This window comes from Bacillus rossius, chromosome 10 (assembly GCF_032445375.1).
Source record: "Bacillus rossius redtenbacheri isolate Brsri chromosome 10, Brsri_v3, whole genome shotgun sequence".
Lineage (NCBI taxonomy): Eukaryota > Metazoa > Arthropoda > Insecta > Phasmatodea > Bacillidae > Bacillus > Bacillus rossius.
The window spans coordinates 21,266,022-21,280,505 of NC_086337.1; the positions used below are offsets into that span (position 1 = coordinate 21,266,022).

Here is a 14,484-nt window from a genome sequence, read left to right on the forward strand (position 1 = left end):
TTATTATGTAAACAAGTATTTTGTACAAGCACTTTCTTGAGAGTTTTGACAAGTTTCATCCAGTCTTAAAAATAGGAAATAGCATATGGCGAGATTTGTTCCCAGGTTGTGTTAAGCCTACATGAAACAAGCAAACCAGTTTAGTGTCCACTGAAGTCGTAAGTACAAAAATTGGTGTACCTTTATTAATGACTATTATTAGTATCATTTTTCCATGCACTAGCAACACTGAATACCCATAAAAGAAGAAATAAAACAACCATAGTAACAATTAAAAATATTTAATAATGGAACAGTACAGTGACACAACAGCGCTGCTTTTAACTTCGGGTAGCAGCAGCCCAAAACAGCAACTCTTCCTGACCAGAAATTACGAGACGAAATCCAAGTTGATAAAACAAAACTTGCACTTCAAGTAATGTTGTGGTCCCAAGCCATCATCAATCTGAAATTAAAAAAAATATATATTATAAACTAATGAATTATGACGTGAGCTGCCACCAACAGGACTGCACGGTAAAGCTGCCAATTTACTGTAACACAAACGAGTAACTAGCAACAAAATTAAAATCAATAAACTGAAGCCTCCAGAACACAAAATATTTTGTAAATGGCAAACAACTGCTATTCCAACCTCAATTTAGTTACTTGTATTTTACACCACTCGCTCAGATAACTGTAATAGGTAAATATGAGAAAAAAGAATGAAAGTATTTGGCATAAGAATAACACGCATTGATGAGTACAACTTGACTGGGAATGATGAAATAACTTACATTACAACCAAAAAACAAAGAAAAATAATTCCTCCACTGCACAATTGTAAAAAAATTAAAAAAAAGGTAACCATATTATATCAAAGAAAAACAAACCTTTAGCAATACAATCTCCAAAGCTTAAACTGGGTGCCACCAAACAAGTGTAGTGCAATGTGCATGTTTCGGTTACCAGATTCAAAAATTGTTTTGAAATTTGCATCTAGAAATACAATATTCATTCACAGACCAGTGTGCAATTACAGCTCCCTCATCAAACCCAACTGATCACATGCAAATGAAGCTTAGTGCTCAGTACACTTATAGGCAAAAACCTCTTGCTTGGTAGCTTAGTAAGCAAAACTCATTCTGAGGGCACATATCAAACCAAGAAGAGCTCAACCCAACAAACAGATAGCACACGTGGAAATATCCGTTGTTTACCATCCACTTACAGCAACTAAACAATGGCAGTGTGCAACATAAACAAGTGTCTAATATCGCTAATGATCTCCACAGAAGAAAAAATCTAAAAAATTTAACTATGGAATAAAATCTTGGTAACTGTAATTTGAATTTCAATCTAAATTTTCCACCACCAAACCTCATAAATTGGCTAACTCACCTTTAGAAATGCAAAAATTAGATACTACAAAATTAAGTTCAGGGTTTGCCATTTTGAATATGTACGTCCTTATGCATTTAATGTATTTAGGAGGAGATTACTACAAAATAAAATCCTTTAGAAACCAGAATCCATTTGTCATGGCCAACAAATGAAATAATATAAGTTAAAACCTGCCTCATGCTGGCATATGATCTGATGTGAAATTCTTGATGTTTCCTCTAGATTTTAAAAATGTGTGGTCTGTGAAACAGAAAATAGCATAAAATAAAAGATAAAAATAACCTTCTCCCAGATTATTTGAAGTTGTTTATGGTGACAGAAAAAGTGCGGATGAGGAAACTGTGGAACATTGAAAGCAGACTAATAATCTGAAAGAAAACCTGGCTGGTTATGCACCTTAAGATGTATTAAACACTGATGTAACTGGTTTTTCTGTATGTCATGGAGTTAAACTTAGTACATAAATAATACAATGCAAATGAATGAAAAATAAACCACTCTGTTATTGGAAAGGTCAAGAAACCAAGATGTTAACAAAAAAAATACCATTTCCAAAACAATGTACAGCAAATTCAAAATTCAGTCATATGAATGCATATAATGCAAAAATGGGTTAGGGTGATACAAAAGTATTGATTATGGACAGTAATCCACCCTTATTTTTCAAAAAGTAAAAGTTGTTTCCTTTCCAGCAATTTAACCGAGTGAACTCTCGCCCCTGGATCAGGGTATCATATACTTTACATCATTCATATCTTGTTGCCAGATCAGTTAGAATGCTTGATTGGGAAAGATTCATTAATCATTAAAGTAAAGAAGATGTTCCTGGGTGGAAGCAGTTATTATATAATAAAAGGGTCATTCCAGAACTATATATTCCAATTGATAGTGACATCGGAAATTCAGTGTAGAAAACATTGCCAACAGCCACGTTACTAATGCGAAATAAAAGTCTGATGTAGACAAACAAGAATAATTCACAACACCTACCACCAACAATGCGTTCATAGCTCTTCTGCAAGACTATGCCAAACATTCTTTAAACTGTTTGTATAATGTTAATAAGATGTACTGGATTTCATTTGACAAAAATAGATAACATGAAATATGTAAATAAATATGAAATGCATTTTATAAAAATTTTGCCCAAATTTACACTTTTCCCGTTCGTTCTCAAAAGGAGAAAATAAAGGATATTTTTATATGTACTAGGACAATAGTTACAAGAAAGTTAACAGAAATTGTTTTATTTTATGTATTTAATAAATAAATTAGTATTTCACTTCAAGCAATCCAAATAATGCAAATAACAACTTTTGCACTCTCAATGGAAACAAGTAAAAATAATCAAAACCAAATTTTTATTTTGGCAAGACAAAGTTGGATTTATATGAAAGATTAACACAAAATGAGTATAAGATCAGCATCTATTTGAGTAAACACAGTACTAAAAAGATAATTTGCATTATATTTTTCAAAATGGCAGGCCCTGAAATCACACATATACTTTTAATGTTTACCATTATGCTGCAAGCGCACTCGAATATATACTATTAAAACCACTGCAATGCAAAGAAATGATGAACGAAAGTAATTAAACGGCTGTAATGTAAATAAAAATAAAAACCACACACAATTAAGGCATATATGGTCCACCAAAAGTTACACATTTCGATTTCACCTCCCCGTATCTTCAGATGAAAAATACTAATTATTACTTTAAACACATGTTATAGGAAGTAAAACAAAGGACACACTACTATGCATATTTAAGAAATTTAAAGTCCTATTCAAGACAAAATAATTAGAAAAAAGTAATATAATCTTTAAAAAAACACCCTTGCTAAATTACAACACAATACAATTTTGTTTTATGTGTTGTTTGGTTACCGAAGAAACTTATGCACACCACAAAATCATGTTAAAATAATTACCTCTGCGCAGATCGCTTCACAAACGCACAAGTCATTAAAAATTCGACACCACGAATGAAACGCCATGTTGCAAACGCTGATGTTATTTTACCTTCGCAAATCACAGGAGCAAGCCTTCATCCACTGGGAGACGCAATCATCGCATAGCATCGCAGTCGTTGTCACCTTCTGAAGTTACGCCCCTACGTTACTTGTTACAGGGCGATAGCTGCTCACGCATTTTCTACTTTCAGTCTTTTAAACCTACGAAATAATCTCACAGCACAAACAAAACATAATTCTCAGAATTTACGCACGGAAAATATGAACTTTTCTGATTTGTATTTATGCAGTAAATATTATCGCTATTGTATTTCGAAATGCAATCGAAAACTTGACAAAATATAATTTTAGTGCAATTTATTTTAGCTGTTCATTAAAGCTAATTTGTTATTATTTAAAATCCATGATAAACTTAGTTAAAGTGAAGTTTGTACAAGAGAAACAAAAATAGATCATAAAATCAATGCACCAAAATTTTTAAATAATGTATTAAAATTGGGGAAAAAAGATCAAATTATGCAGAATCCAATTAGTAATGGCAAAACGGTGGATGAAAAACACAAAAACGTAGACATGAGTATTGTATTACTTTAATATTGATTTTTAAAACTTACAATTACATCAAACAAATGCTGAGGTACATGTAATTATATGGAGTTAATATTTAAAATGTTTAATGTCTTTACTCCACTCATATCGACTAAAAAATTACAAAGTAAACTTCACATAACGACAAGTAATTCCTCATCCGACACGTGTTTTCGTCCTAAGCACTATGACATACAACCATAAACAATAAAATGGACGTTTAGAGAGCTTTGTTTTGTAAAACAAAAGCAAAATACAGAAAGAGCAACTAAAAAATATAAATACTGTACCCAGATGAACTGGATTAACTACATTGACTCCGTGTATTAAAATACGCACAATGCCTGACACTTTACACAGTTCAGTTTAATTAGAATAATGTAATAAACATTAAATGAAAATCGAAAATTGTAAACGACCCAAAAATTGACAATTTTAGTCACGTCCGCACATAGCAATATTGTTCAGTCCACACGCTATAGCTACATGTCATAGCTAAGAGAAGGAATTCCTTTCACTAACACTGAACTACGGCACTTATGAATGAATACGAATTTCTACACATCTTCGGAATTGAAAAACTAAAAGACTGATCTAGTTTAACTTATGAAGAATTGACGAGCTATGAGTGGAGAAGCAAAGAAAAGCAGTCATCTCCGCACATCTCAATTTGTACGCTGACGCCTTGACAACGCCGCATTTCCGCAACGTCGTGTCGCGCAACTTCACGACTTTCTGAAGACGCCTTAGAATCTGCGGGGCGGCGGCAAGTCACGTTCGAGTGGCGACGGTGCAGGATAGCTACGACAGAAAGACTTGAATCAGTGATCACGAGCTCTCGCACGACCTGTCTTTGAAACATACAACCGTTAATCGTGGCCCAGAAGAGTCATCTTTGATACATGCAATTATTTTGTCCAGTAAAAAAGGTATTGAGACAGTACAGGAATACCTAATATCCACATTTAAAAATTCAGTAAGTTTCCGAAAACCAAGTTGAAAACTTAAATACGTGTTTTTTCTAGGAAAATTAAATAAAAAATTGATTTTAAAAAGCTTACTTTATGAAAACATTTAAATGAAAATAATTCCAATACATACTTAACAGTGATAATCAATGGACTAAAATATATGTAAGAGAGCTTGTTTCAAAAACTTACCAGTTTAACCATTAAATGGTTCATACCTTTCAACATTAATAAAAATTCAACATTTTAATGACTTCGGATATACGTGAATATCAACAAAGTTACTAGAGAAAAGACAGGGGAAAATTTTCGTTTTTCAATCAACATCGATTTACATAATTTAAGATAGGTCAATATATATATATTATACAATAACTCCTAATTTGCTCATTGGTAGGTATCATTTAATAAACCTTTTTTTTTTTGTTTCTTTAAGCTAGTCATGGGTCTTACCTAACTCTTGAATGTTAAAGTGAGCCAATAAGGGGTTAATAAAAAAATGTTTAAATTTGTTCTGTTTGTATAAAAATTACAATTTTATTAAATTTATTTGCATTTATCTGTAAAAATAAAACTCTGGAAATGTCAGTAATTTACTAGAAAATCATCCCAAATTTGTTTTCTGAAAAATCTGTATCTCTTATCTCAGTTCACAAATGATGCATTAAACTCTGCTGCACCACTGACAATCCTAATGCAACTTTATTACACTAAGTTTATTAAAGACTTTCATAGGACCCATTGTAAAATTTAGGAACATTTAAGGGAGAGTTACTGCAAATCAAATTAAGGACTTACATACAACCCTGTCATGTGACAATTCTTAAGACCAAGATTTCCTTTTAAAATCTACCAAACCAACACAAAATAGTAATAACAACAACAAAACAAATATCAAAGTTTTTTGCAAGTCAATCATTTATCTTCTTCATTGTACACAGGACATCAGGAACTCAAACTCAAGTTCTACATAACCTGAGTAAAAAAAACCTACTTAAATGGATATAGTTAGAAACTCACTGATACAATGACCAATAAAGGTTTTCCTGTACAGTCCATAACCTTCGCCAAGCAAACTAACTACGCAGAAAACTATAATTTTGCTCTACACAAGCATACACACATACCCACTAAACAAAACACTACAATTCACTCACTCAGTACGTGTGCCATACAACATAACCCCCAGAACGTATTCCTACTCTGCACTGGCCCTTTATCATCGCCATGTAGAAAAAATAAGGCCACATTATGTTGAGCATTGTGATTATAGTTTTGTGCAGCCAACACACTCCTTGGACGAAAACAATCACGTCAGCTTGACTCATTCAAACATCAACTTTACTAATAGATAAAATCAAAAATCGCGTAATGTTTACTATCAAAATCAACATGTATTGAAACTAAATCATATAGCTTTTCTAAAAACAGGTTGCACACAAAGACTAAAACCAAGGATTATTTATTTTTATTTTTCAAGTATCTTTTAGTTGGCTAGTATGAAAAACCAGAAACATAAAAACGTAAAATGCTACGAATTTTTAACCTAATGAAGTTCAAAACTTACTACTTGGAACGAGTCCCAGATAAATTCACATGAAAGCAATACACAGAATTATGATGAAAAATGTATTTCTGGTTAGCCACCATTTTAAAAACCCAAATTTTTTTGCAGGATTAAACATTTTAAAAACCCAGTTTTTTTCCATGATCAAACATTTTAAAAACCCAGATCTTTTCAGAATTTAATTTCTTTTTTATATTAGCAAACACTATGCATAATTTCATAGCTGAAATCAACAATCTAACAAATAGTAGATTATATGCTAATCCTAACATACTAAATGTTATAAAGTACAATTGATTTCTAAACAAGCTTTTAAAAAATTGTAAAAATTAAACTCAACATGCAATTAAAAAATACATTTGGATTTAATATAGGCCGGGTACATAACACCAGTTTTATCGGTAAAAGTCTGCGAATACTGCAAGTACTCAAAAATTTGGAATTTAAATCAAATTATTGTATATTCAAGTAGAGATTTCAAATTGAATAATTTTTTCAATTATTTGTTATCCATAGAAATACAATAGCCCAGATATGTTTAGTTTCTATGTCAAGGTCGTATCATTGTGATCAATAATATAAATGGCATGATCACTAACCTCGTCACCCATACGAAGTACAACACAAGCAGTTTTACGGGAGAGCTAAAAAGTCTTTATACATCTGAAATTTTTACATGCTACTTAATGATTTTCCCTTTACCCAAGAAAAAAATACTACTCAGTTTCAACCAAGATCAAAGTTTTCATTCATGAGCGGTTATATTTCAAATATCAATCTCTTGACCATATATCAACTAACAATATCTCGGACCTCGGCACGCAGTGACTGTTAAGATCTCTACACACTGCCTCACCGCACACATTTTCAGTTTGTGCACAGTTTGTGTCAATAATTCGAAGGTGACAACTATGCAAAATGTTTACACTGTCCATAGAAACTAAAAACTAACAGGTTAGTAACACTAACCTCAAATTATGACTTATTTACATAATTACATTACTACTATGTATATTTAAGAAATTTAAAGTCCTATTCAAGTAAAATAACTCATTCGGCCCACAATAAAGACTACTGAATATTTACAAGCCTGTGGTATGGTCAGGATTAATTACTATAGAAATCCCTTATTCCATAAATTCTTATCATTATTGTGTTTACTACACAAAAAATATGGCCTAAGATTGTTTGAATTATTTCAGACCCGCCCATTTAAATATAGTATTTATTTCAGTAAGTATCCATCTCTTTCATTTAACTGTTTTTGGCATCAATTTTCCTTGAACTTTTGAAAAATGTGAACATTTATTTTTACAGAATTTTTGAATTAAACTCAAAAAAAATGCTTTTTATTCATGAATAATTTTATTACTGAGTTTTACTGTGAAGAAAAACAAAGAGGTCTTTAATGATGATAAACTGTCGAACATGTCGAGAATATATCAGAAATGATTTCTGTATTATCTTAGTTGAATGACTAACTTTTCACATATTTTCTTCTTCTTCATTACATCACATACAGAATAAGTTTGAAGTTTCTCCAACCATCCTGAAAAAAGGAATAAATGAAATATAGCCAACTAGTTATCCTAGCTCCTGTTCCATCCACCAAACGTCAAAGTGAATTTCCATACCCTCCCGCCTAGAAAATTTAAAAAAAAAAAAAATTAATTTTATTGGAGATAATCTGAACTCAGCAACTTTTGTAAAACAGTAAAAAATGTTAAAAACTATGTTTATTTAACGTGGCCAATAGCTGCACCGCTACACAATAGACAGCAGGGAGACTGCATTCCCACAAATTGAAAATGACTGGGAATAGACATGAAAAATATCAAACTACTCCTGCCCAACTACCATCCACTTCCCATTCAACTAATCCCACGGTCGTAATGCAAGACAAGCCTGCTAAAGTGAGATGCAAAATTCTTATAACAGGTATCAAAATCAAATTTACCAACTAATTTTACTGTGTGCTCGGATGATCAGAGCAATGAGGCGAGACATGATCAGGAATGAGATGGTACAGGCAAGAGTAGTGTTTTATCGCATAATCGTTGCACATTTTATACCAAAATCAAGTTTGAAAAGAAAGGGTGCTACATTTATAAGAGAAAATTTTTTTTGTTAGGTAAAGTTATTCATAAAAACAAAACCCATTTATAGAAAGTATGTTTATTTAAAAAGATAAGTATAAAGAGTACGCCAAACAATTTAAATTAATAAGCTCTGCAACAAGAACCTTTCTTCAACTTTAAATAGAAAAACAAAATCTGTAACCCCAATGCTAGCCTGAAAGAACGCGCAACTGTCGTCATAGTACACACTTACCACTAAAGAGTGCGGGCCATCAGATGTAGTAAACTCGGCACTCGACAGAGAGCGCGCGTTGCATGCAATCGGCGAGATATCGATATTAAACTACGTGTGCACCCTCTATACGGGAAGCTACATAACCAAACATCAATGATGCCATCTAGCACTGGCTACATTTTTATTAGCAGTACACTGCAGTGACGCAGACAATCAGATAAAGGTTATAACTAGAGACTTGAAAAATTCGCGGATTCATTTCGTGTTATGCTAACATTCAAATAATTATACCTTAGTGCTGCTTCTGCCATTGGCTCACTGTTAATCTGGAGGACTGAGGGCAAATTAGAGACCCTCATTCATAGAAGTGCCGAATCACAGGACACCTAGCCGAGACGACTCACAAGTCAGCAGCCAATGAACAGTTGGCATTTGCCCGAGTGTGGAGAGGATATTGGAGTCTATCCTGAAGGTCATTGAACCAACAAATTTTTCCGGTCTCTAGTTACAACGTTTAAAAACATCTTTAAAAGAAAATTTATACATTATACAACTTTGTATTTCCATTAATTAAATAAGTGGTAATGTCCGAATAATTATTAGATTTCTACTTTAAAATACATCGCTTTATACTGAAAAAATACCCACGCAAAAAGAGTTTGGAATCTAATAGTGGGACCAAAAACATCATGCAATAATTACGTGAACAGTTTTTTTCTTTCTCAAATTTTGACGCCCTTAAATATAGGTCGAAGATTATGCGTGTGCGACGATTATGCGATAAAAGAGGGTAGTACAGGACTTGAATCAGATCATTGAAAAAGCAAGAATGAATGGTATGGGCATTACCGGTGATAGGGAAAATTTAAATGACTTATTTCTCCTTAAACAGTGCTAATTATCAGTATTCATAAACAGCACTAAAAACATACATAATTCTTTGCATAACACAAATGTTTTACATTTTGTATCTCACCTTTGGAAATTTGAGTCAAGTAGATATTTTTTGGTAATACTCAACCAGAGCTCATTGCATTTCAATAACTCTAAATTTGAACTAGCTATTTTTCTTGTCCTCTACTTTTAAATAGTTGAGAGTACCTTTCATTATTTTGAAATAAAACCCTTATACCTCTGTTATCCTTTACTTTATAACTTAACATTATCTACCATGTAGATAAATACCGTAGAACCTCAATTTTTACTATGTATCTGGGATTTCCAAATTCCTACAATGACTTTCCTGCTTTAACCCTCTGATGCATACCCTAAAATTTATCACTTATTACATACCCTGGGTCTCTCAGGCCCATATACAAAATAATTACATTTAGATAGGATTTTGTATACTTTTTACTTACTATGTTAGCATACTTTATTTTACATGAACTATTAATAATTTGTATACATCTGTATGAATGATTTTATAGATTCATAAAATTTATCTGCCTTATTTATGATATTGTCAAAAATTCAATTTTGTAATAGTACCTTTTTATGAAAGAAACTGTACTCAAATTACTTAGAAGCCTCATTTTTTCACACTTTATATTTACATAATATATTTATATTCAACATACCGGTATATGAATGCACACATTTACAATAAATGAGATATTGTATCTGTACAACTTCTAACTTCAACACCTCCATTTGAAGCTCTCATGTTACACAAGGATAAGTTTTGGTTCAAAACATTATTCATTGTTCTAAATGCATTTTTGGCACACAATAAGCTATGTTCCTTGCAAACATTGGTGGTGCATTTGCAGCAAATCATAGCACACTTCCTGTCTTTTGATGAAGGGCAAATGGAACTCCTCCTTTTCGATGAACTAGATGCAGCAGTTACATTACTAGGTGCGTATTCTGTCTTGCCTATAAACTTTTCCATATCTTGTTGAATGTATTTCTGAAGAAATGGGTTGGCTGCACGTTTAGTCATGTGTGTATCATTTCCAATGATAGATCTTTGATAAACAGTCTCCTTTGGTGTGTGACCCCTTGATGGTAATAAGGATGTTGAATTCTGAACAAAATGTAGGCATTGCGTGTGTCAACGTCCAGTATGTTACTCCAAATAACAACAGGCCATCTCTTTGTCTTGCGTTTACAAGTATACAGGCGTACTTTTTGGTCCATCAAGTCAACACCACCTTTTGTAGAATTGTAATACTTTATAATTTCTAGTTTCTTCTTCGGATGCGATTGGTCAATGGCATTGTCATGGTGCATTGTACTCAACAAAAGCACACAATTGTTTTTTTTTCGGGATGAAACTAACCTTTGTCAAATCATCTTTGAATGCAAATTTTGAATTGTACAAAGGTTGATTTTTACACTCTTTCAGTTCAATTGGAACATCTCGCTTATTTTGTCACAAAGTTCCTACAGTTGTCAAGTTTTTTTCTAGAAAGTATTCTGCTAGTGGAACACTGGTAAAGAAATTATCAGTTATAATATTTCTTGATGTATTATGAAGGGGCACAACTGGTTTACTATACTGAGAGCCAAATTCTTCGTTGGCTTTTCTCCTTGTAATTTACCAGCATAAATGCATCCATCAACAGCATAGCCAGTATCAGATTCGCACATCCAAAAAAACTAATCACATATATACTTCCCAGGTTTGCTGGGCATGTATTGCACCAAGCTGCTATGCCCTCTGAATGAACCTAATTGTTCATCAATTGTTACACACTCTGATGGTATTACTGTATTTTTGCACTGTGATAGAAAGAGATCCCATACATACCGAACTGGGGCCAACTTATCTGTTTGCAGCCTGGATTCACGTGTGCGTTTGTCATCAAACCTCAAACTTTTTCTTATTGTTTCAAATCGGTTTACAGACATTGTTGCTCTGTAAATAGGGTTTGCATATTTTATCTAAAAATAGTTCACGAGCAGCAATATCCCAACCCTTTGTAATAACTACACACTAAATACATTTCTAAAAAATTAAAACTGTACTTGTTAGATGTGAATACTGAAACCAACTGGTTTCTCATGTATGTGTAGCAAGCTACTGCAATCTGGTGGCAAGCGATGAACCAACTACTTAGTTCACAAAATAAACCACAGATGACTGGTGGTATGTTTATCCAGATAGCTGTGCGCATAACAATATGAAAAAAGTTATGAAATTTTACATTTATTACCACTGCAATAATTACAAAATAGAAAACATAATAATCGAATACTAGTGAGATTCATATATTTTGTCACGAGTATTAAAATTTGCATCTAATTATTGTATGTAATAAAAATAGTTACATCAAAGTAGTACAGCATAATTTCACTAGAAGGGTTTATTTTGTGTTTACATATAAATAAATAACTTGTACAATAATTCAAGACTAGAAAATAAATTCATCCAATAGTTTGATATATTGATTTATTTTATAAAAATTAATGTGTTGTAAATATGTTGTAATTGATCAGGAGAGTTAGCTAAAGTAATTTTTGTTAACCAAATAAAAATACATCAACATTAATTAATATTACATGTCAAAGAAAATTAATTTTACACAGGGCCTGCGCGTACAGATTTTAAAAAAAAAGTTTAAAAATATGAAAATTGTAAGAAATACGTTAAAGTTAATTAACATAGTCGCATCCTGCAGCGTTCAGATAATACAGGCTACATTACACATACGCATTGCACCACAGTAAAAAAATAAAAAAAAAAAAAGCCCAAAATTGATGGAAATTTAGTCAATAGCACGCCGTGCGCGGAGAAAGGTCATAATTGTACTCGATCAGCTGTTGTTACGGCGCGGCGTAGCCGCCGGCTGGCTCTCTTTGTTCTCTAAGCTGCGCATGCACAGTATAACTCACTCAACGCTCCGCCCAGACTCGTGACCTTGCATCAGCAGCCAGCCAATAGATGTGAGCTTAGCGGAAAAAAAATATAAGCTCCACCTCCCGTGTACCAGTTTTGTCAAGTTCTAATACCAGTTTATTGGTATACGCACCAGTTTTCTCGCTGCCGTGACATGTTCAAGTTTACGTTCATCTTGATGTCTTGATACCAATAATTAATTATTTACAATCCCCAGAAATAAATGGTTAGTTTAAAAAATGTGTCAACTATACAATACTTCCGAAATTATAAAATACGTATAAAACAGTTACCAAGACTCCGCTCATTTTATGTTGAAGTTTATGTCTCGTACCAGTATTTCGGCTAAGTTGTGATATAAATACAGTATCAGAACTTACAAGCAGCCACGTAATATTCCCAACATTCCCGTTCCGTTTATATGTTTGTGAGTTTATGTTTTACCCTCGTGCATTTTAGTTTGTCTCCTGCTATAATTACTTGGACTTTTACACGGCTAGGCTTAAATTATTAGATTTAGAAATAAAAGCAACTTTTCATGTTATAAAATATGTATATTTTGCTATTTAAAATGTTCGTTGCCGACTGTAAACGTTACGTTTTTCACTATGTTTTTAGGTCTACTAGCTAATCTTATCTACACTTAAAGTACCCACAGTATTTTTTTACTTGAGCAAATATATTGTGTGTTAATTATTATTTTATTGATATAAAATATTAAAAAATGTAAACATGGAGCTTACGACACTGCCTTCAGTGTCGAGTTTTCATTTTATTTTTACGTTTGATTAGCTCAAATGTTGTTTCTGCAAGAATAGGATATAATTTTGATCGAAAATATATCAGCATAATATATAGACACGGTAGATCATTTCCCGTGGCAGCAGGACATGGCAACGGCAATTCATTTCCAGTGGCAGCGGTGGGAAAATGGGTGGGGGGCGGGGGGGATAGCCACAAATGGACGTAATTTGGCTTCGCTGGTTCGTACGTACATCTTGGTCGTAAGGACAAATTTTGGAGAACCGTGAGTGTACATAGAATCAAGGTTTCACTGTACCAACACAAATGTCCTACTTTGAAATCAATACTGTAACTATACCTAGAAATATGATCAGACAATGACGCAGGGTTGGAAAAACCAGGGCTTTTTTGGGGTAAACAAAACCCAACCCAACTGGGTCCTAACATGTGCAAATTATTTTCATATTTGCTTAGCTGCCCAGCAAGTTCTGCATCAATGTAAAGAGTATTTTCAACTTTCAGTCATGTTTGGTCAAAACTGAGAAACAAGCTAGGAGTTGACAAAGCTCACAAACTAGTTAAGGTATACCGATATTTGAATGGGCAGCCTTTGGATTGGTGATTGATGGACTTTTTCAAAATGTGTTAATGACTAATAAATGTGTGACTTGACAATGAAACATTGGAAAGTGTTTGCATATTTTAGTAGTTTTAGTTTCTAGGTCATAATAAAACATGTGAAGCCAATAACAATGGAACATTGCATTAATATTGTTATTTCAGAGGTAAAGAAAAACCCATTAAAACTGAAGGTTTTTTTTTTTTTTTTTTAACTAAGTTCCTCCATCCCACAAATTCTTTATTTACATAAACAGACTAATTGGTGGAATTGATAACTATGCATAGCTTCCATAGGCAATAAAAAGCTTCAAGTGTTTGTGTACAAAGACTTTTATTAGGTACAAAATCTTATCATACTTTAATTTTGAAATTAACAAAAAAACCCACTTCAATAAAACCCGCCCGGGGTTTTTTCAAGTGGGTTTTATCGAAAAAACCCAACCCAAAACCTGCGGGTTGGGCTCACCGCTGCCAACCCTG

General features: G+C 32.9%; 1 protein-coding gene across 11 annotated transcripts in view; it reads right to left on the reverse strand.

The window, feature by feature from the left end:
• Window positions 1-265: 265 nt before the first annotated feature.
• The window catches only part of LOC134535832 (RNA-binding protein lark-like), a 53,765-nt gene continuing 39,546 nt past the window's right edge, over window positions 266-14,484 (reverse strand). For 4 of the 11 annotated variants that reach the window (XM_063375145.1, XM_063375140.1, XM_063375136.1 and 1 more), the window contains 2 exons: window positions 3,409-4,748; window positions 266-445 (listed from right to left, as the gene is read on the reverse strand). In XM_063375145.1, the coding sequence (XP_063231215.1) occupies window positions 4,694-4,748 (55 nt within the window). In that variant the 3' untranslated portion in view covers window positions 266-445; window positions 3,409-4,693. Of the gene's footprint in view, window positions 446-3,408; window positions 4,749-7,830; window positions 8,032-14,484 lie in introns of those variants that run through there. The other 7 variants (XM_063375143.1, XM_063375139.1, XM_063375144.1 and 4 more) reach the window with 3 other exon arrangements.